Genomic DNA, 26,897 nt, shown 5'->3' with positions numbered 1-26,897 from the left:
ATGAACAGCTTTCGATGCATTTTTGAACTTGTATTCAGCTTAGCGCACCCATCTGTTTATTTCTGTGATGAAATTTGGCCGTAAGTCTCAGCTCATTAGCTCCCTGCCACTAGGGGCGCTATCTAGTTTGGCTGTCCATGCGCACAATTCATATTTTCTTCTTCTCTCGGCTAATCAGGAGCCACCTCAGAGGCGTTTTTGCCATAGATATCACATAATATATAAAAACTAAATGCCAAATGTTAGTAAGTGGCGGCCATCTTAAAACAGTGGTCTTATTTTTATAACTAGTCAGTATTTTAACGTGGCTATGATTCGGGCCAAGTTGATCACCGGTAGATGTCCAATCCATTTGAACTGGGAGGGTGGCAGCGAATGAAGGTTAAAAAACAAAACCACGCGCATGCTAAGTAGCACTTCAAGCGCACAATCCGACGGCACTTTCAGCAATCAAGATGCGTGCGCATCTTCCGTTTTGTTAAACAAATATTACTAATAATACAGTGCTGGCCAAAAGTATTGGCACCCTGCAATTCTGTCATATAATTTCCCCCAGAAAAGGATTGTAATTACAAATGCTTTGGTAGTCATATCTTCATTTACTTTGCTTGCAATGAAAAAACACAAAACAGAATAAAAAAAATTCTATTATTATCGTTTGACACAAAACTCCAAAAATGCGCCGGACAAAAGTATTGGCACCCTTTGAAAAATCATGTGATGCTTCTCTAATTTGTGCAATTAACAGCACCTGTGGTACATAACAGGTGGTGGCAATGACAATCACACTTGCAGTCAGTTAAAATGGATTTAAGTTGACTCCACCTCTGTCCTGTGTCCTTGTGTGTACCACATTGAGCATGGAGGAAAGAAAGAAGAAAAAAAGTCTAAGGACTTGAGAAGCAAATTTGTGAGGAAGCACGGGCAATCTCAAGGCCACCAGTCCATCTCCAAAGACCTGAATGTTCCTGTGTCTACCGTGCGCAGTGTCATCCATAACTGTAAAGCCCATCACACTGTGGCTAACCTCCCTAGATATGGACGGATTGATGAGAGATTTCAGTGAAAGAAACTCGACTAACATCCAAACAAGTTCAAGCTGTCCCGCAGTCCGAGGGTACAAAAGTGTCAACCCGTACTATCCGTCGGCATCGGAATGAAAAGGGACTCTACCCAGGAAGACCCCACTTCTGAAACAGAGACATGAAACCAGGCCGGAGTTTGCCAAAACTTACCAGAGAAAGTTTTGGAAAAATGTTCTCTGGTCAGATGAAACAAACATAGAGCTTTTTGGGAAAAGGCATTAACAGAGTTTACAGGGGGGAAAAAAACGAGGCCTTCAAAAAAGAGAACACGGTCCCCACAGTCAAACATGGCAGAGGTTTCCTGATGTTTTGGGGTTGTTTTGCTGCCTCTGGCACTGGACTGCTTGATGAAGTCTGAAGACGACCAACAAATTTTGCAGCATAGAACCCAGTGTGAGAAAGCTGGGTTTCCCTCAGGGGTCATGGGTCTTCCAGCAGGACAATGACCCAAAGACACTTCAAAAAGCACAAGAAAATGGTTTGAGAGAAAGCACCGGAGAAAGTGGCCAGACCTGAATACAACAGAACACCTGTGGAGAGATCAGAAAATGGCACCCTTCTAAATCTCAGAGACCTGGAGCAGTTGCCAAAGAATGGTGTAAAATTCCAGCAGAGCATTGGAAAAAAACTCATTGATGGTTGTTCGAAGTTATTTTGTCTAAAGGTTGTGCTACCAAGTATTAGGCTGAGGATGCAGATACTTTTGTCCGGTCCATTTTTGGAGTTTTGTGTCAATTCATTGCAAGCATAATAAATGAAGATATTACTATTAAAGCATTTATAATTGCAATCATTTTCTGGGAGAAATTGAGCATTATCTGACAGAATTTCAGGGGTGCCAATACTTTTGGCCAGCACTGTATATTCGTGTGATATCTATGGAGGTTTTAATTTTTTGGGGGGGCGATTACGATGCGGACGAGTGCGGTTGCAAGCGGGCAGGCACACTCGCGGTCTATTGCTACTGAAAAGAGCCCTTCAGCACACGGCGTACGTGGCGCCACACTTGGGAACAGACTTCTGCTTTCAACAGCAGAATTCCAAAAGTCCAGGTGGCGACACTTTCCCTTTTTTTTTTTTTTTTTTTTTTACTGTCCTCCAAACAGGGGGGTGGGACCACAGCGCCACTTTGACACAAAGAGAAGTGAGCGTTTTGTGCATTTCCCGTTGTCCGGAAGTCTCGCTCCGGGAGCTTCCGGGTCACGGGCCCGGCCGGCGTTTATTGCTCCTCACGCTTTTTTGTGGTTTGTTTTTTGTCTTCTGTGCAAAACAAGGGTCGTAGAAAAGCAAAAACGACAAGTCGTCGGGAAATCAAGAACCACCAGCACGAGGACGCCGACCGTTCTTCTTTGGGAGGGAACCTGATAACTAGATATAGATAGATAGATATATACATATTAGATCCAGATATATAGTATATCTTCTCCTGTGCAAATACACTCGTTTGGAATGAGTTTTTTTAGGGAACACGGAAAGCGGGAGCTTCTCTTTTAGGCCTTTCCCCCCCAACTTTGACATCAGATGCGCCAAAAAGAGCAGAAAAAAAAAGTCCATGGCGTCAGTCCAAATTTTCGCTGATTGTCGTCGTCATCTGCTTTGCGTAAACGACAAAAAGAAGCAATTTTTGTCCAGAACTGGAAAATTCTCGTCTTTCGTCGCAGTCCCAAAGAGGAAAAGCTCAAAGCTTTCGTCTCCCTGGAGTTACGCTAAAAAATAGTTAAAAAAAAAAAAGTCAATCGTGGAGCAGCCGTGGAAAAGCCTGTCGACGTAGGACTACAGAAGCTTTTGCTCGGCTCACGCGCCAAATATTAGCGTTGCACCCATACCGTTTTTTTGGTTCCCGATACAGAAATCTAAATCTTTTTCTTTAAACACCAAATTACTGCAGTTATTAGTTGTATTGAGTTCATTTTACCTACACCTATTGATTAGTGGAAATGTTTCTTTTATTCCAGACAATAATAGGTGATTTAATTTCCTGACGTTTCTTTTTTTGGGGGATTGAAAATGCAATTACACACCTAGGAGAAAAAAAAAAAACCCTATTTAAGAGGGTCCTATAAAAAAGGAGGCACTACTGAGCTGTGCAGCCACACCCAAATTCAAAACTGAAATGAATCTTCTAATTGGGCCAATTCGACCAAGTGTGCCACATTCCATGGCTAAACTGGCCAAGTCCCTGAAAAAAATATAATTCCGTTTAATGAGTAACAAAGGGTCATCACGGCAACAGACAGATGTGTGGACATGGGCCTTAAAATGTATTACAAAAGGTTTTGAAACTACAATGACCAACCTGAATGTAACTGGACAAGTAAAATGAGTGACTTTCTGTTGCCACTAGTTGGCACTGTAGCGTTGAAGCAAATAAGCTGTAGATATGTCTGCCAAGTTATGACAGTTCAACATTCGTGGCAAGACAAAATGGCGACTGTTATTTTCACTTTCCTGTTTGGACCCTTTTGCTTCAACCAAACCTCAATATTTTTCATCAGGCACCTGAACACATGTCTTGAGGCTCCCGTGAAACAGGTTTGAGGGCAACTGATTTTTTTTTTCCCTTCCAGGAGAAGCCAGTCTCGTAAAAAAGTTTCCTGTACTAAGCAGGCAGTGCCAGGCCTAATGGGTAATATTTCAATGCAGTCGACTTCAGGCTGGGATACCTCACATACATACCAGATATGAAAAAGCTTGAACGTTGTATCAGGGAGTTGTCATTTCTTGAATTTGGTGTTATGCCAAAAAAATGGCCGACGTTGGCACCCCTCCCAGGTCAGACTCATGAATGAAAATGTACCATTTTGAAAACTTAATATAGGTCTCATGAACAGTCTCACCAATTTTGAGGAGGATCCAACTAACTCCCTGGGCGACAAGGTCTCAAATGTGCACAGCTGGTAAAATTTTTACATTCATTCCAAAATACCCGATTTCCTGTTGGGTTTGGAATATGGGTGCAAGAGATTTTTTGGAGCAGTTTTGCACAAGGTATGGACTCCCCAAATTTCATTGCTCTATGTTGAAAAAACCTAATAGGAGGGGCTTTTTAAAAAAAAAAAAATCAGCCATTTTGTTACATTTTTTCGCAACGTTTGCCAATTATCGAAATGTACGCGAAGCCGCACATATCTGCAAATTTTGTTGAGTTTTGGAGCATGTTCAGGCCTCCACATTGGCCAGTTTCATTTGTCAAGGACAAGAAATAATAATAATCCTTTGCATTACAATAGGGCTCTCGCACACTTAGTGCTCGGGCCTGAATAAGAACATCACAAACCAGCCATCACCGATCACTGCGAAAGGGAAAACCACATCATGGACTGGGAAAAGGCCAGAGTCATCCGCACCGAAGAAAACAAACATCAGCGCTGGATCAGGGAGCTCATTGAGATCCGCAAGCGGGGCCCGAGGACCATCAACAGCGACAAGGGGGCGTACATGCTCTCTACGACCTGGACCGGCAACCTGGAAGAGTGAATGGTCAGCAGAGGGCGTGACTCGCCTGTCAATCTGACAGGTGAGTCATGCCTTCATCCGTTAGCTGATAAAGACGCGTCACACCAAAGACCAGTGACCCTCTGAAGAAGGCGGAAGTGTTCACCGGAACATGACAGGTAATTAAATCACCGACTATTGTCTGGGATAACTGCAGTTATTGTAATTACGGCTTGGTCAGAGATGGATAGCGATAGACGGCCAATCCATTTGAAGATGGAGGGTTGGGAGCAAATGAACAAACACCTCCCGCTTCATATGGATTGGACGACTACTTGTAATACTCAAATTCAGACTTGAAGCATGAAAGGACTTTCTTGGCCCTAACCAATATGGCCTCAGGACAGCCATGTTGGTACAGGAGAAATTCCAATCAAAGTCAAAGCATTGAATGAAATACCTAGATTATTTGGATTTTAAAAAGATCAACAGAGCTAGGCAACCGATCCATTTGACGTGAGAGGTTTGGTAACGAACGTCTATTCGCTGACAGCCTTCCACTTCAAACGGATCGGAAGTGTACTTGTGATAAATTGGTGACGTAGTGGCGTATCGGTACCGATATCGGTGCAACGCTAGCAAATATATAGGAGCCGCTGCAGTTTCACGAGCGTCCAGCGGGCGGGGCGACAGGAAGGCGAGGAAACCTCTGGTCCGTGGTTCGGGGGCCGCATTAGGGTCGACTTCGGGTCGGGTCGGGCGGCGTCGGCGCCACGCTGGCGTAGGACGGCGGCGAGGAAGCGGACGAGACGGTCTCGGAACGCTCGGCGCCCACAGGCCCGGAGCCGTAGTTCTCGCGTATCATGGCGGCGATCAGGCCCTCCTTCTCCGGCGCCCCTTCGTCGTCGTCGTCGTCTCGGTCGTCGTCCCGGCCGAGCTGCCGGCGCGGCGTGACGATCCGGCGGTAGAGGTAGGAGGCGGCCTTGAGCTGGCGGCGCACCAGGTGTCGGCGGTAGCAGCGCTGGATGACGGCGGCCGACACGTCCTCCTGCTTGCGGCGCAGCGTGGTGGTGATGGGCTCGTAGGAGATCTTGGAGGGGTTGGCCATCATGAACTTCTCCTCCATCTGCTGCTTGAGGGCGTCCATCTCGCCCGACTCGCCCAGCACGCGCTTGGTGAAGGCGAAGAGTATGTCCAGGCAGTGGATCTTGTCGCCGCTGACCATGGGCAGGTCCATGGAGATGAGCTTGATCTTGTTGGGCTTGCCGATGCGCAGCGGCTCCGACAGCGAGTCGGCGAAGTCGGACAGCTTGGCGTACTCTATGAACTGCGTGGCCTCCGGGTCGAACTTCTCCCACACCTCGTAGAACATCTCAAAGTCGTCCTCGCTCAGCGGCTCGGTGCTCTCCTCGGTGGCCACGCTGAAGTTCTCCAGGATGATGGCGATGTACATGTTGACCACGATGAGGAAGGAGATGATGATGTAGGTGACGAAAAAGGCGATGCCCACCGAGGGGTTGCCGCAGTTGCCACGCTGGCCCGTGCCGGTGTGCGCCGCCCGCGGGTCGCACTCCTCGGGCGAGTTGTTGAGGATGGGGCTGAGGAGGCCGTCCCAGCCCGCCGAGGTGGTGATCTGGAACAGGCAGATCATGCTGTTGCCGAAGGTCTCGAAGTTGAACATGTCGTCGATGCCCGCCTGCCGCTTCACGTAGGCGAAGTTGGCCATGCCGAAGATGGCGTAGATGAACATGACCAGGAAGAGGAGCAGACCGATGTTGAAGAGCGCCGGCAGCGACATCATCAGCGCGAACAGCAGCGTGCGGATGCCCTTGGCGCCGCGGATCAGCCGCAGGATGCGCCCGATGCGCGCCAGACGGATCACCCGGAACAGCGTCGGAGACACGAAGTACTTCTCGATGATGTCGGCCAACACGATGCCTGCGGACGACAGCCTTTTACCAGCTTTTCTCCATATTACCTCTGCCCTTTCGGAAGCTTCCTTTGGCTTACGACTTGATTACCCCTCAATTTAGCAAAGAATCGGCGGTTGAATACAACATGAAAACAATCAAAAATAGAAAAAAAGAACATTTTGAAAGGAATAGAAAACAATTATTTCAAGAAGAATAATTTCAAAATGAATCATATTTGCTATTTTACGGAGCCCCTAAGGTGGCATGGAAGAAGAAAAAAAACCGAAGAAAAAAAAAAAAACGGGGAAAAAAAAAGTTGCCCCTTAAGGGACATGGAAAGATTTTTTTCCTGTCGAAGCATAATTTTTTTACGGGCTCTGTACTATTTTTTATATTTGATCTTTTTCAGTTAAAAAAAAAAAAAAAATGCTGCATTTTCCACTTTTTTTTAATTCACAGTTGTAACCCGAATTAACCCTTTGAGTACCACTAAATGCCCCCTAAATCTCAAAATAACTTTCCAAAAACACGTTTTATACGTCCATGTACTGTCCTCGACAAGACGTTGGAGCTAAGTCCTAGCTAGACAGCTAGACATATGTAAGTTCTGTTTACATATGGCAGCCACCACATTGACTAACAGACTCGCATCGTACTTCGACATATTTACGTAAAACAAATGCTAACTGCACGTTTTTTCTGCTTTTAACCAAATCGAGACTGTTTTACGTCCATAACAATAAAAGATTCAGGGATTTAAGCATTTATTCACTAGCATTTTCAACGAAAAAAAGCTCTGTTTACATATGGCGGCCCCCACATTGACTAACAGACTAGCATCTAACTTCGACATATTTACGTAGAATAAATGCTACCTGCACGTTTTTTTTGTTTGTTTTGCTTTTAACCAAGAATCAAGACTGTTTTACGTCCATATCTATAAAGAATAAGAAGATTTAAGCATTTAATCACTAGCATTTTCAACGAAAAAAAGCTCTTTGTCTGCGATTCCACTCGTAAGCTTTGACGGCCACGCTAACAATGCGGGCCGCCTCTTAATCAGCCCCGCGCCCCGTCAATACCCTTATGAAGTCTATAGTCTGTCACTAGTGCACGTCCAATCCGTTTGAAGCGAGCGTGTCAAATAAAGCGACAACGTCCGGGGCCGTCCGCGGCAGCCGGCGTGTTCTATATTTCGATGGGTCGGAAAGCATAAATACAACGTGGCCCGCGACAAAGATGACTTTGACACCCCTGATGTAACGGGTCAATGGTGTTTGATTTGTCTCCGGGGGCGCTGATTACTGCCGTTACCTTCACCTCACCCGGACGGCCTCGTCGCGCACGCGCTCACACTTAATCACACACTTGTAGCCAAACGAAACGTGAACAGCGATGTTGAAATCAAGTGCGTGCGTGTGTGTTTCTGTGGCGTCACGTGACCAAAGAAGACCTTGGTGCCAGTTTGTGTGCGCATCGAGGCCACGCGAACTGTCACTTCGCTGACAGATAACCGTCACAATCATGAGACACGGCTGCCCGCCAACGTGGACGCACGAGAATGTGTTTCACTGCCACTGACGGCACAATACGCGCTGGCCTCTCCCGGTCCAAATGGATCGGACATTTATTTTGGTCAATGGCAGCCAATCTTCATAGAAAAAACATTTAAAAGGAGAATGGTTGTGTTGCGATGTGGTCGATGTAAAAAGAGCTCATTTTTGAAGCAACTCTAGTTCGTCTATCATTGTTGTCATTTTGATTTTTGAGGTTCAAAGGGTTTAGGGTTAAAGTGCCTGTGACAGAAAAAAACAAACAAACAAAAAAAAAAGCATGTTTATTTCATATTTCACCTGGTATTTTGTGCTCCTGAATGAAATGGACCACTTGGATGTGCATGTCAGCGATCATTTTATTTATTCAATTTTTTTAATCCTGCGCCATGAAACTGAAGATCTTCCTGGGTTGAGGAGGAATGCGAATGTGACGTCATACGGGTCAGCATTTCACAGTACAGCATTGCTTTATAGCAGTGGTCCCCAAACTACGGCCCGCGTCCACATTTGGTCCGGCCCCCTGAACAATTTTTTTTTTTTTTCCAATAGTGTTATTTATTTCCTGGCTTTTTTCTGTGAAGAACCCAGAGAGGGTTATTTGGTCATTATTATTTAATTAAAAGTGTTATTATTATATCATATATATGAATGGATGTGCCAGAATTTTCTCCAGTTAAATGTGGAGAAGACAGAGGTGATCATTTTTGGGCCAAAAAAGGAAAGGTCAAAGATAAGCAGCCAACTTAGCACAATGTCACTTACAGCTACAAATCAAGTCAGAAACCTTGGCGTAATTATTGACTCAGACCTAAAATTTGATAGCCATCTAAAGTCCGTCACTAAATCCGCTTATTACCACCTAAAAAATATAACCAGAATTAAGGGTCTTCTGACTCAACAAGACATGGAAAAACTTATGCATGCATTCATTTTCAGCAGATTGGACTACTGCAACGGTATATTTACAGGTCTTGATAAAAAATCAGTCAGGAAGCTGCAGCTAGTACAGAATGCTGCAGCCAGAGTCCTCACAAATACAAGGAAGCTGGACCACATTACACCGGTTTTGAAATCGCTACACTGGCTTCCAGTGAGTCAAATGATAGACTATAAAATACTACAAAACACTTAATGGCCTTGGACCAAAATACATGCTTGACTTGTTAGATTCCTATGAGACATCTAGACCCCTAAGGTCGTCTGGAACGGGTCTTCTGCATGTTCCAAGAACAAGAACCAAGCAGGGTGAGGCAGCATTTAGTTATTATGCTCCTCACCTCTGGAACAAGTTACCCGAATGTCTGAAGTATGCTCAAACTGTTAGCTCCTTTAAATCAGGGCTAAAAACACTTTTGTTTGGCACTGCATATCCATAACTGTCTATATATTTCAACTTACCTGCCTTCTATTCCTCTTGTGCTTATCTCCATAGCTGATTTCAATGATTATTATTAGTAGTAGTTTTTGCCTTATTTTTATTTTTGTTTTATTTTTATTTATTTATTTTTATTCTGTGATTAAATGCGATCATTTGTCTTGGTTTTTACGTTGTGTTGATTTAAATGTGATTTTTATGGTCTTCATGTGATGTAAAGCACTTTGAATTGCCTTGTGTTGAATTGTGCTATATAAATAAATTTGCCTTGCCTATATCATTTATTGTAATATCATATTATATTATTATTTTTATTTGATTTACTTTTGTTCCATGAAGAATCCAGAAAAGGTTATTCAATTGTGGCTTTCTGAAAAACAATTTTTACATTCAGGCACTCCTGCAATCGTCACACTTTTTCTGTTACAAACTGACCCGGCCCCTCATCAGAGAAGGGAAAAGTTATGTGGCCCTCACAGGAAAAAGTTTGGGGACCCCTGCTTTATAGCATGCTGATCGACTGCGGATTCAGCTGATTTTGCGGATTAATTCGTTTATTTTTCGCATTGCGCCAGGCAAATGTGCTGCAGTGTTTTGTTGCAGCACCAGGGAGAGGCGTGTGAGCCGGTTTGGGTTTCAAAAAGTTCCTGTCAACCACGGAGATTAGCCAAAAAAAAAAAAAAGAGTCTGACAACTGTGGGACCATTGGACTTACGAGGAAGAGAGTAAACATCGTGTTTTGTATGATGTCAAATTCAGGGATCATGGCACACATTTTAATACGGAGGTGGCTTGCATTTTGCAGCTGACAATGCTCCTTGTCCACCTAGAATTCCACTCGGCCGACAACCGGTGGCTTGTCGCACACCCCCCCCGCCGGGAGAGCGCCATTTTCGGCTTATTGCTCTCTTGTGTGCCCAGTCTTCTGTCAAATTTTCCACCCCATCAGAAATTGCAACTTTGTGTTAAAAATGGCCGCGAATACAGCGATTACAAAGTAAACACTACAAACTTTTTTTTAAACTAGAAACTGCAATTTCTGGAGAAATTACTCTGGGTCTTTGCTGTGTAGAGATACAGATCTTAGCCCCGCCCAGGTTGGTTTGGGAACATTTTGGCAATATCAGGTCACTTCCTGTTGATTTGGGGACATTTGGGGGTCACGTACTGGTCATATCAGGTCAATTGGGGGCGTGTCCTAGTCATATCAGGTAATTTGGGGACATTTGGGGGGGCATGTCCTGGTCATGTCAGGTCATTTGGGGACATTTGGGGGAGTGTCCTGGTCATATCAGGTCAAATAGGGACATTTAGGGGGCGTGTCCCAGTCATATCAGGTCATTTAGGGACATTTGGGGGCGTGTCCTGGTCATAACGGGTCATTTAGGGACATTTGGGGGGCGTGTCCTGGTCATATCAGGTCAATTGGGGACATTTGGGGGGCGTTTCCTAGTCATATGAGGTCATTTGGGGGACATGTCCTATTGATATCTCTTCATTTCCTGTTGATTTGGGGACATTTGTTTTTTTGCCATTGAAAGTGAATAGGGAATTTGGACGTCTATGGCATCGACTTACGAATGCGTCAATGGAATCCAAGTACATTGACATCAATAGAATCGACATACATGGCCGTCGATGGCATCAATGCAATGTAAAGTTAATTGGAAATTTCATTGGAAGTGAATGGGAAATTTGAAAGTTCCATCCCATTAAAAATGAATGGGAAAGTTTTTGGCAAATTTCCGGGGAACCGTCATTTTTTTCCCAAATTCTGTATACTTTTATGCCCCTCACCGTCCCAGAATTGGACGGTGCGACTGATTTTATGGTTTTCAGCGCCATGAGAATTGGTGGTGCTGAACAATAGCGAGCTACTAGTTTATTTTTTTGTTTGAAAATTTTATAAATTTTATTCAAATGAAAACATTGAGGGGTTTTAATATAAAATTTCTATACCTTGTACTAACATTGATCTTTTAAGAACTACAAGTCTTTCTATCCATGGATCGCTTTAACAGAATGTTAATGTTAATGCCATCTTATTGATTTATTGTTATAATAAACAAATACAGTACTTATGTACAGTATGTTGAATGTATATATCCGTCTTGTGTCTTATCTTCCCATTCCAACGAATAATTTTTAAGCTGTAATTAACTCGATTAAAAATTTGAATCGTTTGACAGCCCTAGTTGTTTTGCCTCCACATTTTTACAGACGAAAACATTTTGAGTATGTCGTCCAAAAGACTAAGATGAAAATCAAATGCGACGCCGATTGCTACTATAGGTGGCTATTTTAAGCTAGTATTCCACGGTCATTTAGTTTAGTTTTAGTCATTTACATTTCCGTTATGCGGACGAGGCGAGGTACGTACCGACGATGGAGAGGATGACCACCACGAAGTCGAAGATGTTCCAGCCCACGGTGAAGAAGTAGCAGCGCAACGCCACGATTTTGAGGATGCACTCGGAGGTGAAGAGCACGATGAAGGCCACGTTGATGTTGTTGAGGACGCGCTCCATCTGCGGCGACTGCTCGTCCGTCTCCACCATCATGGTGATCATGTTGAGCAGGATCAGAACCATGATGATGATGTCGAACGCCTGCTTGGCCACCACGTCGAAGAAGAAGCCCTGCACTTCGTTCTGGAAACGCACGTAACGTAAAGTATTATTTCCTTTCCTCCAAACGGATCGGACGTCGAACGCCGTCAATGAGCTCCAAAACTGCGTACCAGAGGTCTGGGAATGGGCTTCTGGGGTTTCTTGGAGCCCAACTTCTTCATGGCGTTGTAGTACTTCTTCTGCTCCTCCGTCATGAAGATGTCCTGACCTCCTAAGTGCGAGAGCGACGGCGAACGGTCACTTTCGCCCTCCAGACCCGATTTTCCCGGAAGGAACGGCGCCGAGCGTCAACTTATCTTCCTCTTCTGCTGGTTGAAGTTGTCGATGATGACGCCGATGAAGAGGTTGAGGGTGAAGAAGGAGCCGAAGATGATGAAGATGACAAAGTACAGGTACATATACAGGTTGATCTCCTTGATGGGCTGCTCCTCCACCTGCGTGACATTCGCAGGGTCGTCACCGAGCCGGCGGCGGGCGGGCGGGCGGGCGAGCGGGAGACTTACGGCTCGAGAGTCCACCGCTGCGTACATGATCTCCATCCAGCCTTTGAATGTCGCCTAGTACACAGCGCGGAAAATGAAGAAAATTAGAAGCCAAAATCATCAGAATGTGACCCGAAATGATCCACTAGTGCCCCAAAACTGACAGGAAGTGACCCAGAAATGCCTCAAAATCAACAGGAAGTGGAGAGACAGCGAGAACCAAAAGTGGTATTTGCCATGTGGCCAAATTGATTTTGCCATGTGTCATTCTTTTTTTTTTTGTTTGCCACGTAGCCTTTTCCTTATCCATGTGGCAAAATTGATTCTGTCATGTGAATTTTTCTTTGCCATGTGGCATTTTTTTTGCCATGCGGCAAAACTGATTTTGCCATGTGGCATTTTTTTTGCCATGTTGCAAAATTGATTTTGTAATGTGGAATTTTTTTTGCTATGTGGCATTTTTTCTTTGCCGTATGGCATTTTTTTTGCCATGCGGCAAAATTGATTTTGCCATGTGGCATTTTTTTGCCATGTTGCAAAATTGATTTTGTTATGTGGATTTTTTTTTGCCATGTGGCATTTTTCTTTGCCATGCGGCAAAATTGATTTTGTCATGTGGCATTTTTTCTTTGCCATGTGGCAAAATAGATTTTGACATTTGGCCTTTTTTTGTATGTGGCAAGACTTGGATTTTGGAAAATTTGGACGTGCATAGCTGTCATTGGCATAACCTGACTTGGTTGCCAGTTGAATGGCAATGCGCTCTAATGCTAAGTGTATGGTTTACGTTTCTCTGCCGTTTAAATGTATGAAAAATTTGGACGTTCATAGCCGTCAATGGCATGGACGTGCATGGCCTACAAAACTGCAATATACCCCCCAAAAATGCCATATAACCCCCCCCCCCCAAAAAAAGGGCGACAAACCAAAATCCATTTTGCCACATACCAAAAGAAATGCCACACATCAAAATCCATTTTGCCACATGGCAAAATCAATTTTGCAACATGGCAAAAAAAAAAAAAAAGGCACATGGCAAAATCAATTTTGCAACATGGCAAAAAAAAAAAAAAGTCACATGGCAAAATCCATTTTGCCACATGGCAAAAAGAATGTCACAAGCCAAGAAAAAAATGCCACATGGCAAAATCCATTTTGCCACACAGAAAAAAAAAAATGCCACACGCAAAATCCATTTCGCCAAGGGGTAAAAAGAATGCCACATGGCAAGAAAAAATGCCGCATGGCAAAATCCATTTTGCCACATGGCAAATACCACTTTTGGTTCTCGGCCCTACAACACCTGTTCTGGCCTCAGGGTTCACAGATCACTACGGTACCAAGAAGACCAACCAACGTCCGGCACTGACGTCTTCACGAGAGAGGCGCATGACATCACCTCATCTTCTCATGTGATTAGATGCCAATTTGTTCATGCCCCTGTAGTATATTAGCATGTACACTGGCTGCAGGAATTTACTGATACTTTTGCTATCATGGGATTACCCCGGGTTCCAGAATTCTGAATTTGTCATCACTTTTACCTCTGGAATCAACACACGTGGATCAAATTGCAACTTAAGGTTTGTGACTCTCTTCTTTAAACTATTCTTGAATTATTAGTACTGATGCACCGATACCAGTATCAGCAGGGGGAGCCTATACGGCACGAAATGGTGGTATCGGTATCGGTGAGTACCAACAAACAGGGCGCCGATACCATTTACCGGTCCAGTATTATACCACTTGACTGCAGCCTTTTTTCCTCCTGACACTCACTAAACTCAGTCTCTGCGTTGTGTGATGACATGTGATCACTTTGCACGCCAAGCAGCTATCGTTGCTATTGGCCTGCTCCAGACCAAATTTGCCAATTGCTGCTCTTAACCAATGCAGGGGCAGCTTTTTCATATGGAGGAAAAACAAACAGGGAGAAGAAATGTTGGCGGTCTGTGAATATTTCAGCATAGAAACTCCGTCGAGTAACAATGGCTGCATGCAAGATTTACGGCCTGAAAGTTTCCAGACGTGAAGCTAAATTGGCCAGTTTCAAGACCTCGAACTTGATAAAACATTTGAAGACCAAATATGTAAACTTTTTGAATTTACACAAACAGTTTGAGGCTGCAACACTGAAAGATAGGTCGCAGTCATTTGAGACTTGTTTCAAAAGTAGGGTTGCCACCTTTCAGAAATAAAAATAAGGGACGCTCCCTTCGCGCCCAAAGCTGTACAGGCGACGAAAAAAAGGGACATCCCCCAAACTCCTAAAATGCATACAGAAATGTATCTATTTATATATATTCCATATTGGTTCAATACAAAACACACTTTTAATTCCCAATTAGGAACGATTCCTTATTTCAAAGGGCGAGTGGGAAGCCCTTTTGAATCAAAAGTGCTGTAGAAGTAAGCTAAGCTAAGTGGCTAAGTATGTGTTGCTGCTGGTGCACAGAGAGGGAGTCTAATAGAGAAACAGGATTCTGTGGTCAATTATTATTACGTATAATATATAATTTCATGAAAGTTGCACTGTTTGGGCTTTGAGACTGAAGGAGATAGTACCTTTTCTCGTAGGCACCGTCTGACTGTTTGTATTACTCTAACACAATATAATCAATCTGGGTATAGTATCTTTTCACGTATTTACTGTTTCACTGTTTGTATTACTCCAACAAACCCAATATAAAATAAATAGCACTTATACCATAGTTTGAGGAAAACAAGCAGAATATATTTGCCACAGGGCATAAGAGATACATGACGCCTTCTTATCACGGAAGCCCAACGTGTGCATCATGCAACTGACTGAGCATGATTGACGCTGACAAGTCCACGTGAGCACCACCAACTCTAGCAATCAGTTCTCCCAGACAGTCCAGAACAAACGGCGGGACCCCCTGTCCCAACACAAGGAACACCGGAAAACGTCCGATGTCCAACTGATAACACAACTGATAAGACTCCAAGAGCCCCTTTGACACTGAGGTGGCAAAATCCATAACCTTCGCTACCCTGACAACGGTAGCTCCTGAATCCTCCTGTCCAATCCACAAACAGATAGTAATCCTGAACAACGCCCAAACACACCCGTTTTCCTGCCCACGGCCCGCCCCGCGAGAGCCTTCAAAAGACTCTTTAAGCATTGCCATTTTTCTCGGAACACTTTTGTTGACTTGGATATGTTGACCTTGCTTCCTTGCCTGAGTGTTTTGTCTTGCTTTTTGATCGCTGTCGACCTGAATAAATTGTCAACTTGTGCTTCGAAGGCTTTTTTCAGCTTTCAAAATGGAGTCAGTACAAGGGGTTAAGACTAAGGTGAACACGCGGACTTTGGCCTTTTGGCTGGGTGGTTGGACTTCTGCCGGCCCGGGTTGTTGGAGCTGCACCAGTGCGGGTCTTGCAAAACCCTGACCACCCGGCCAAAATCTCCTTCACTAAGTATGCAATCAAAAGTTCTACTGGATTCACTTTATATATATATAAATTTCAAACAAAGTAGTATCGGTATGGTATCGGTCGATACTGACTGCACAGCCAGGTATCGGGGCCAAAAAATGGTATCGGTGCAACACTAATTATTAGTATACTCCTGCTCTAGGCAACGGACACGACTAAAAATATTAATTAAGTATTGGTAATATTGTTTGGCCTTGACCCCAACTGTTGTCCTGTGGCCTCTAAACATTAAAATTCGAACACCTCCCAACCCTATTGTTGCCTGTAGGTTGGGAGTTAGCCAGGAGAGGGCAGCCTTCAGCCTGTCATATCACGCTAGTGCTTGTGTTTAACACGGGTAGGGGTTTCAAATCAGGGGGTCGAGTCAGCGTCCGTGTTCAAAATGAAGTTTTCCCCATGAACGATAGCTGCGCGCGAGCCGCCTCTCGGTCCCTCCGATTGCCACGGCGACAACCGTCCACACGTCCTTTTACGGACTTCCTTTGTTCAAACGTGGAGAGGTGTCGCGCGGCTCGTCGCCAAGACGACGGCGCTCGTCGGACTCGTACGCCTTCTTTCCCTTTTTTCCGCTTCCTGTTTGTCTTCCTTCATCCCTCCGTCCTCCTCCTCGCCGCCGTCTTTCGCTCTCATGTCTGCCTACTTAGTGCCTCTAAAAATAAAAGCCTCTCAGGGCTGATTGACTGGCGGCGGGCGAAGGCGGCCAAAGTGCGGCCTAGACGGAGGATGAAGGCGGACGAAGACATTATAACAGAAAGAACTAACAAATGGGAGAACCGTCGACGGAAGAGAAAAAGTGATGGCAGAACAGGTGGAGAGAAGTGAAAAAATGAGGAAAGGGAGGGAAGTTAAAGGACAGAAGACGAAAGCAGAAATCAAGACAAGTAGGACAGGAAGCAGGGTGTGGAGAAGGGACAAAATAAGTGAGGGAAAAGGGCAGAAGAAGAAAGTCAGCTTCTCTCACCACTTGCAGGAGCGCCAGGTAGCCGGCGCCGACGTTGTCAAAGTTGACCTTGACCTTAGTCCAGTAGTAGAGCGAGGTGTCGTTGAGGGCGTCGCACTCGGACCTGTTGTTGACCCGAGCGGCGTCGTGGACGTGGCCCGTGCGGTTGACGCAGCGCCCGAACTTGCCGGCGAACAGGTTGACGCCCATGATGCTGAAGATCAGCCAGAAGATCAAGCACACCAGCAGCACGTTCATGATGGAGGGGATGGCGCCGATCAGCGCGTTCACCACCACCTGCGCCGACCCAAACAAAGCCCGTCAAAACGTCTCGGTAAGGGTTACGGTCCCGTTAAAGGTGACGCAAAAACTTTTCGGGGAACGACTCATCATTTGCCAAAAATCCAGTACGTTAAGCCTTCATGGACGGCAAATATACATTTTAAATCCATCTTAATTCAACTTTTCTTACCCGCATGCCTTCAAAGCGGGACAACGCCCGCAGCGGTCGGAGCGCCCGCAGCGTCCGCAAGGATTTGATGGCGGCAAAGTCCGAATAACCCAACGTGTTGGCCACCAGGCTGACCAGCGACACCTGCGTTCAAAGTGCGAGTTACGCCCTCCCGCGAGGCGTCGGAGAAAGCCACGGCCGGCGGACTCACGTCAACGATGAGAAAGTCCAGCCAGCACCAGTAGTTGGTAAAATACTTCTTAAATCCGTACGCAAGCCACTTGAGCATCATCTCCAGGATGAAAATGTAAGTGAAGATCTTGTCGGCGTACTCCAGCACCACCTTCACCACCTTCCTCTGCTCGATGTAGATGTCCTCGAACGCCTGCGGAGTGGGACGGACGGACGTCACGGTCGAACCCGGGCCGGAGAAAGAGAGAGGACGCCGGAGAGATCTGACCAGCGCGCCCGAGCTGAGCAGGATCATGAAGATGATGAAAGACTCGAACCAGCTGTGCTCCACGATGTGGTAGCACGTCTTCCTCATGCGCCACCACACCTGACCCAACCCCGTCGTGGTGTCCACCTCGCAGCACTTGAATCTGCTCGTGCACACTGAGCAAAAAATGATTTTAAAAATGGAAGAAACGTATCAAATAAACATCCTCCCAGTCATAATGAATTGGACGTCCATCACCATCATTGGCAGGAAATTAAAAAATCTCATTAGAGTTTTATTTGGGGCTGTAACCAGAGTCTATATGAGTTATTTTTTTTATTCATTAAAAAAAATCCATATACGATATCATAATAAGTCATTTTAAATGAGGAAAGTAGTCACTTCCCCTAGAAAGTGGTGATTAATTATCGTTTTAAAATGATGACTACTGTTAGTTGACTGCTCAAGCATATGATCAGTCATGCTTTTATTGCGAAAGAACAGTCTCCAAAACGTCTGCCAGGTCACCACGGTTACGCGTGTCATTAAACCGGCATCACCTTGGTTACCGATCGGCCCGCCGCCAGTTTGGGCGAGCGCGCGCCGAGACCGGCGATGAGCCTCTCTACCGGGTCGACGCGGTCCGAACGCGCGCGTGTCAGGGAACGCGGTTCGCCGTTGGCCGCTGCGCTTCCGCCTGAGATGGCATCGTCGGTATGTGCGCGGGTGGGGCGCCGCGTCGGCCAAAGAGCTGGCATTTAGCAGCCTAATGAGGCAGATCATCTGGCGACGTTCTACGAGTCTTTCACTTTACGCGTGAGAGAATCCGTGTCATCTTTCCGCACGTGCGTGCGCATTCATATGCAGAGTTAAAGGGGGGGGCATGCTCCCCTGGTGGCCGAAAAGTGTCATTGCATGCAATTGCCTTTTCCGGTAAAATATTGTCTCTAGGATGCTGGCCAAAAGTATTGGCACCTCTGCAATACTGTCAGATAATGCTCAATTTCTCCCAGCAAATGATTGCAATTACAAAATGCTTTGGTAGTAATATCTTCATTCATTTTGCTTGCAATGAAAAAACACAAAAGAGAATGAGGAAAACAATTAAATCATTATCATTTTACATAAAACTCCAAAAATGGGCCAGACAACAGTACAACACTAACCTTTACCCTCAGCTTAAAACTTGGTATCACAACCTTTAGACAAAATAACTGCGGGATTCATTAATGAGTTTCTTACAATGCTTTGCTGGAATTTTAAACCATTCTACTTTGGCCAACTGCTCCAGGTCTCAGATTTGAAGGGTGCCTTCTCCGATCTCTCCACAGGTGTTCAATGGGATTCGGGTCTGGAGTCACTTTAGAAGTCTCCAGTGCTTTCTCTCAAACCAGTTTCTAATGCTTTTTGAAGAGTGTTTTGGGTCACTGTCCTGCTGGAAGACCTCTGAAGGAGACCCAGCTTTCTCACACTGGGCCCTACGTTATGCTGCAAAATTTGTTGATAGTTGTCAGACTTGATCATGCCAGGCACACGGTCAAGCCGTCCAGTGCCAGAGTAAGCAATGCAACCCCAAAACATCAGGGATCCTCCGCCATGTTTGACTGTGGGGACTGTGTTCTTTTCTTTGAAAGCCTGTAAACTCTATGTTGATGCCTTTTCCCAAAAAGCTCTACTTTTATCTCATCTGACCAGAGAACATTCTTCCAAAACATTTTTGGCTTCCTTAGGTAGGTTTTGGCAAACTCCAGCTTGGCTTTTTATGTCTCTGGGTCAGAAGTGGGGTCTTCCTGGGTATCCTACCATAGAGTGCCTTTTCATTCAAATGCCGACGGGTTAACACTGTTGTACCCTCGGACTGCGGGACAGCTTAAACTTGTTTGGACGTTAGTTGAGGTTCTTTATCCACCATCCGCACAATCTTTCATTGAAATGTCAATTTTTCTTTTCTGTCCACACCTAGGGAGGTTAGCAACAGTGCCGTGGGCTTTACACCTATTGATAGCACTGCGCACGGTAGACACAGGAACTTTCAGCTCTTTGGAGATGGACTTGTAGCCTTGAGATTGCCCATGCTTCCTCACAATTTTTGCTTCTCAAGTCCTCAGACAGTTCTTTGGTCTTCTTTTAATGTGGTACACACAGGACAGAGGTTGAGTCAACTTTAATCCATTTTAACTGGCTGCAAGTGTGATTTAGTTATTGCCACCACCTGCTACGTGCCACAGTTAAGTAACAGGTGCTGTTCATTACACAAATTAGAGAAGCATCACATGATTGTTCTTTTTTTTTCATTCATCATCTTCCGCTTGTTCCGGGGTCGGGTCGCGGGGGCAGCTTTAACAGGTCCGGTTGGTCTGAACACTTTTAATGTTTCACATTGAGAGTATGAGATACTCCCATTGTGATCACTCAACATACCTCATTTATTATGACAAAGCAGCGAACACGAAGGGGTTAAGGGGGAACAGAAAAAAAGAAACAAGAAAGAAAAGCAACAGCAAGAAACACATTGAACATCTACACCAGACATGTCCAAAGTCCGGCCCGGGGGCCAAATGCGGCCCGTGGACAAATTTCATCCGGCCCCCAGCATCTGTCACAAAATCAATAAAGTCTGGCCCACACAAAGACTTAATAAAATTGGTCAGCAGTACTGCTACCAGCATATGAAATATCTTACACACTAAATGCTGCTCCTCATTTACCCACGAAAAGGCAGCAGCACTTTAAGCAACATTACCCTGTGTAGCCATTACTCCAAATTTTTTAAAATGGCGACAATCAACAACAAAAAAAAAAAAAAAGAACGTTGACTGCGACGGCCGACGCTTCAAAGATAGGTGGAAATTGGACTGTTTCTTCACTAAAATACGCAACAACTGTCTGCCTCATTTACAAAAAGACAGTTGCTGTTTTTAAAGAGTTCAATGTGAGGCGATATTACCAAACAAGATACGCTGACATGTACAACAAGATTACAGGGAAGATCCGTAGCGAGAAATTGAAGCAACTTGAAGCTAGTTTAATTTCACAGTGGCAGTATTTCGCAAGAGCCCGAGAGTCGAAAGAGAACGCCACAAAAGTTAGTTGCGATATTGTTGAAATTATTAAATAAAAAAAATAATAAAGCAAATGTGACACACAATGGATTGCTAAAATTTGCTTAAATATATTATTCGACATAAAGGACGTCGGCCAAGGTCGGCCCCCCAAATTTTTGCCACACCAAATCTGGCCCCCTTTGCAAAAAGTTTGGACACCCCTGATCTACACCAACTATGAATATGTTGGCGCTATCGTCAGCTAGATGCATTTCCGGTTGACACCATGTGGGGGAGGGGGGGCCTGTTGACCAGGGAAAGAAGGGTTTTCAAAAGGTGCCAATACTTTTGTCCGGCCCGGAGTTTTGTGTATAATGATAAAGACTGAATTTTTTTCCCCCATTCTCTTTTGTGTTTTTTCATTGCAAGCAAGATAAATGAAAATATTACTATCAAAACATTTGTAATTGCAATCATTTTCTGGGAGAAATTCAGCATTATCTGACAGAATTGCAGGGGTGCTTATACATTTGGCCAGCAGTGTATGTGTCAGATTTGATACACTTAGAATTTCATACATTTTTTAACTCAAATTCATCATTTTTAAAATTCTCTTCTCAAAAAAATTGATGGATGCACATGAATCTGCAGGATTTAGAATCAGGATTTAGCAAGGGTTTTCGATCTTAAAGTGGTTGTTCCACATTCGTTTTGATTTTTATACATATATATATATATATATATTTTTTTTTTTTACAAATTTGAAAAAAATGGTTCCATTAAGACCTTATTTTTCAAATCTTGGGATTCTCTGACCATTGCTTCATGTTGCAGGCCTTTAAGGGTTAACCACAAAAAATGCGCAATAGCCAACATACTACTATAGTGATTGCCAGGAAGCCAATGGATTTGTCTAAAAATGTACGGAGTAAAAGTCAAAGTTTAGCTCCAAGTTGTCACCCCAATTTCATTGGTCATGTTTATTCAAATGAGGCTCCTCTATTTGTAAATTGCTATGGAGTATTTTTTTCATTTACAAGCACGTTTGTCAGCCGATGAGCTGAGTAGACCAGGGAATGTCAAAGTCATTTCGGTTGGCCAACGAGATCTCACGTGGGCCGGACCAGTTTTTTTGGGGCCTTATCAGCGAACTAACTGGCCGCCGTTTACGGCGAGCAACATCTATCCGATGTCTCGTGTCGTCAACTGTGCTGAACGATGATCCTTCGCAGCCGATCCTCCCAGTTAGAGCCAATTGGGCATCTATCGCTGTCAATGGCAGGCAATAGTTCATTTTGTGTCACTTCCTTGTCAATTTAGGGTACATACAGGTCATTTCCCATTGATTTTTTGGGCATGGGTGACTTCCTATTGGTTTTGGGGCACTTTTGGGTCATTTTCTTGTGAACTCATTGGCTGCCATTTTGACCGGGAGAGGGCCAAAGAACAAAGTGACTGCGGACACGAAACCGAGCCAAGCGCAGTAATGCACGCACTCGATCACACAAAACACAATTTGTTTTGGTTTATGGCGGCGATGTAAGAATAAAAGCACGCGATTCGTCAGGCACGACCATTCCGCAAGAGGGCCAGATCAGACCCCGTAGCGGGGCGCGGGCCGCACGTTGGGTACCCTTGCAGTATACGAGTATTTCTACTTTGCAGTGTGCAAAGTTGCATGAAATAAGCCGAGCTCAGCACACGCTTCCGCGCTAGCGGCAAGCGAGGCACTCTTCATCACGAGTAGAAAAACAAGATGGTGACCTTCACTTATCTCCGCGCTTGCTCAACACTTGCTGGGATTTTCCCGCTCAGTTGACCTTTCTGCCTGCGACGTGAATAATTAGCGGCGCAAAACGCACGCACGCACGCACTTTATGCCTGTCCGTCCGTCCGTCATCCCTCCCCCTCTCTAGCTACACTTTGTCTCCCCCGATGATGTCACGAAAACAAGCTTCCCGCGGTCTGTCACCGCCGCCGGCCCGGCGGGACGACCTGCCAAAAGAGCGGAGGCCGCGGCCAGGCGAGGCCGGCTCCAGATGGCCACACGCAAAGACGCGACACGCACGTGAACACATCGCACACAAAGATGAGCACGCTATACATGAAAATGCCCCGAACAATGATGCCATCACTAATTCGCTGTTATTACTAGACTCGAAATTGGTGAAATTATTTGGATCACTTCAATTGGATGTCCGGCACCGTCGTTGGCGTCGAAAGATGAGCACTTGTGCTTGGTTCTCCCGCAACGGGTTCATTGCGTTTCACTTTCTGTCCGTTTTGAGGCTCTTATTGCCATTTTTGTTGATTTTGAGTCACTTCCTGTGTTGATTTCAGGTCGCTGCCTGTTGATTTTGGGGTATTTTTGGTCACATTCTGCACTTTCGGAAGATTTTGGGGCATTTTTTTTTTTTTTTTTTGCAGGTCCGAGTTGAAAAGCAATAGGATTGAACGGAAATGCCGTCGTGGGAGTTGAATGTGCCACGGAAAATGAAACGGGCCAAATTCTAGCCCAATTTTTACGTTTTTACCCAAAACTGGCCGATAATGCTTGTGCGCTTTGATTTTGTGACTCTGTAAATGATGTTGACAGAAAATGCATTAGGACAAGTAGCATTTTCAACATGAGTTTTTTTTTTGTTGTCTTTGAAATAAATTGGCCGATTTTTTATGGAGGTAGATTTGTGTATTACTCTAACACACCAACTATATAAATAAATAAATAAATAGCGCTTATACCATAGTTTAAGGAAAACAAGCAGAATATAGGACATAAGAGATACATGACGCCTTCTTATCACGGACGCCCAACGTGTGCATCATGCAAAAGACTGAACAAGACTGACGCTGACAAGCCCACGTCTGCACCACCAACTCCCACAATTAGTTCCCTTCAACAGTCCAGAGCAAATTGCGGGACGTCCCATCCCAACACAAGGAACACCGGAGAACGCCCGAGATCCAACTGATAACACGACTGACAAGGTTCCAGGAACCCCTTTGACGCTGAGGTGGCAAAATCCACAACCCTCGCTGTCATGACAACAGTAACTCCCGAATCATCCTGTCCAATCCACAAACAAACCATAATCCTAAACAACGCCCAAACACACCCTTCTTCCTGTCCACGGCCCGCCCCGAGAGAGCCTTCAAAAGACAACGTTTGACTATGCATTGTCATTTTTTCTCGGGAACGTTTTGTTCACTTGTGATATGGTGACCTTGGATCCTCCCCTGGGTCCCTCTGTGCTGTATAATTGCTGTCGACTCAGGAAAAAAATGTCAACTTGTGTTTCGAGGCCTTTTTCCAGCTTTCAAAATGGAATCAGTACAAGGGGTTAAGACTAAGGTGAACACGCGGAGTTTGGCCTTTTGGCCGTCGGCATTTCGCGGTTGGACTTGCGTGATTTTGGAAATCTGGCTAAAGGGTCAGATTCCTTCAAGGAGGAGGGCTAACAGACATGTAAAACATGTTTGCGGAGAGTGGCTACCGAAGAGGAAATATCTCCAATATGATTTTGCATTTGTACAAAATTAAAGGTTGGTAAACACTTCCATGAAGTCTGGGCTTCCCTGGTAAAGCTGCTGCCCCCACAAGCCGACCCCAGATTAAGCGGCGGCAGATGATGGATGAATGGATGGTCCATGTAAAAGGAGCATAAAAAGAGTGGGGAACCTCCCAATTGGGGCCCCTCTAAACAGAATTATTGTCAACAAATGAGTGTTATTAATTTCATGAAATGCTGATTCATCATTATGTTTTTTTGGCGCTCACAATCTGTCCTCCCCGCGGCGCCACACGAACAGCTGCTGCGGTCTCAAAGGTTCCCTCGGTAGTCGGCCGACGCCGCTCTTCATTTGCCGTGACGAGCCAGGAGGCGACGTCAGCGGGTGGCGCTGTGCCACACGACAATGGAAGAGCCTATAGGTTTGGAAACCTCAGCTGCCGTGGACGGGGATCGCCGTCCAATCAGTGTATCGCTAGTTTAAGAAAATCAAATTTGTTCTTCCTCTGGCCAAGATGCACCCTCTTACCAGTGAGTTTCGCTGCCCCCCCCTTCAAATGGATTGGACGACTAGCGCTGTCAGTGACAGCCAATGAATTGAAATGTCATGAGTTGTGGTTAGAGCCTGCGTTCAACAGAGGACGAAAAGATGAAAAAAAAAAAAAACCCACGTTCCCATTTTGTTGTTTGCACCAGAGCGTGTGAATAAATGTGAGTTGTGAAGGCGCTGAGTCAGGAGGGAGCCCCCCCCCCTCCGCCCCCCACCATAAATCTTACCTGAAGGGATGAGGCCGAGGGGGCGGGGCTTCCCTCGATGACATTGCGCGCGTCAGCCGTTCGGCTCGTGCGACTCGCTGACGCCGCGACTCGCCGCCGAAGCTCTTTTGTCACACGGCGCGTGACGTCGTGGCTTTCGGGAGCGCCGGCCAGTGACCGTACGTAACTCTTAATAGACGTCCAATCCATTTTTATCCAGTTCCATTCTTTAATGACCGCAGCGCCTACTCTGCAAATACTATACATATCTTGATTGGCAGTCAATGAGTTGACCCTTTCTTTGTAGGGTGAGTGACTATTTCTTTGTATAATTACAGTTGTATGAAAAAGTATCTGAACCTTTTGGAATTTCTCACATTTCTGCATACAATTACCATCAAATATGATTTCATTAGGGCTGTCAAACAATGAAAATTTTTAATCGAGTTAATTACAGCTTGAAAATCAATCGTAATTAATCGCAGTTCAAACCATCTATAAAATATGCCATATTTTTCTGTAAATTATTGTTGGAATGGAAAGATAAGACACAAGACTGATATATACATTCAACATACTGTACATAAGTACTGTATTTGTTTATTATAACAATAAATCAACAAGATGGCATTAACATTATTAACATTCTCTTAAAGCGATCCATGAATGGAAAGACTTGTAGTTCCTAAAAGATAAATGTGAGTACAAGTTATAGAAATTTTATATTAAAACCCCTCCTACTGTTTTTGTTTTATTAAAATTTGTAAAATTTTCAATCAAAAAATAAACTAGTAGCTCGCCATTGTTGATGTCACTAATTACACCATGCTCACTCATTGTGCTTAAACCCATAAAATCATTTGGACCCAAGCGCCAGAAGAGGGCGCCAAACACCAAAAAACAAGTAACAAGCAGACATTACACTGCTGTCATTTTAATCTGTTTGAGCGGGGCATGTGCGTTAATTGCGTCGAATATTTTAACGTGATTAATTTTAAAAAAAAATTAACGCCCGTGAACGCGATAATTTTGACAGCCCTAGATTTGATCTTTGTCAAAATCACACAGATGAAAAATGCAGTACCTGCATTAATTAAAATCACCCAAAAATGTATCAGTTTTCATATTTTAATGAGGATAGCATGCAAACGGGGGAAAAAATAAGTGAACCCTCGGCCTAAGGAGACTTAAAGAGCAATTGAAACCATTCTTTACCAAACATTATAAGTCAGGTGTGTACCTAATCACTGTGGTGGTTAAAAGCTGCCCTGTTCACTATAAAACACACACCTGGTAAGAAATGTCTCGATGAGAAGCACTGTCTGAAGTGTGTCATGGCTCGGTTAAAAGAGCTGTCAGAAGACCTACGCTACCGTTCAAAAGTTTGGGGCCGTTTTGACCCCAAACTTTTGAACCGGATTGTACATAATGAAAAATCCCATATGATACGCTACGGTTCAAAAGTTTGGGGTCAAAGCGACCCCAAACTTTTGAACGGTCGTGTACCATCAAAGATTGTTGATTCGTATAAAGCTGGGAAAGGATACAAAAACATCTCTAAAATTCTCGATGTTCATCAATGGACAGTCAGTCGGCACTGTTGCTTCTCTCCCAAGGAGTGGCCGTCCAACAAAGATGACGCCAAGAGTTCAGCGCAGAACACTCAGAGGTAAAAAAAAAAGAACCCTAGAGTGTCTGCTAAAGACTTACAGAAATCACTGGCACAGTCAAATATTTCTGTGCACACATCAACTATGGAGGAATCCATGGTGCCACTGCTGTCTAAAAAAAAAAAAATAATAATAATAATAAATTGTTGCCCG

General features: G+C 44.7%; 1 protein-coding gene across 2 annotated transcripts in view; it reads right to left on the bottom strand.

The window, feature by feature from the left end:
• Positions 1–568: 568 nt before the first annotated feature.
• Positions 569–26,897, bottom strand: part of LOC130908576 (sodium channel protein type 4 subunit alpha-like) — a 123,882-nt gene continuing 97,553 nt past the window's right edge. For both annotated transcript variants that reach the window (XM_057824145.1, XM_057824144.1), the window contains exons 23-31: positions 17,787–17,941; positions 17,538–17,711; positions 17,348–17,470; positions 16,897–17,172; positions 12,498–12,551; positions 12,287–12,428; positions 12,105–12,205; positions 11,745–12,015; positions 569–6,458 (exon numbers count right to left, since the gene is read on the bottom strand). In XM_057824145.1, coding sequence (XP_057680128.1) covers positions 5,254–6,458; positions 11,745–12,015; positions 12,105–12,205; positions 12,287–12,428; positions 12,498–12,551; positions 16,897–17,172; positions 17,348–17,470; positions 17,538–17,711; positions 17,787–17,941 — 2,501 coding nt within the window. In that variant the 3' untranslated portion in view covers positions 569–5,253. The remainder of the gene's footprint in view (positions 6,459–11,744; positions 12,016–12,104; positions 12,206–12,286; positions 12,429–12,497; positions 12,552–16,896; positions 17,173–17,347; positions 17,471–17,537; positions 17,712–17,786; positions 17,942–26,897) is intronic.

This window comes from Corythoichthys intestinalis, chromosome 20 (assembly GCF_030265065.1).
Source record: "Corythoichthys intestinalis isolate RoL2023-P3 chromosome 20, ASM3026506v1, whole genome shotgun sequence".
Lineage (NCBI taxonomy): Eukaryota > Metazoa > Chordata > Actinopteri > Syngnathiformes > Syngnathidae > Corythoichthys > Corythoichthys intestinalis.
This window is presented reverse-complemented; position numbering and strand designations above follow the sequence as displayed.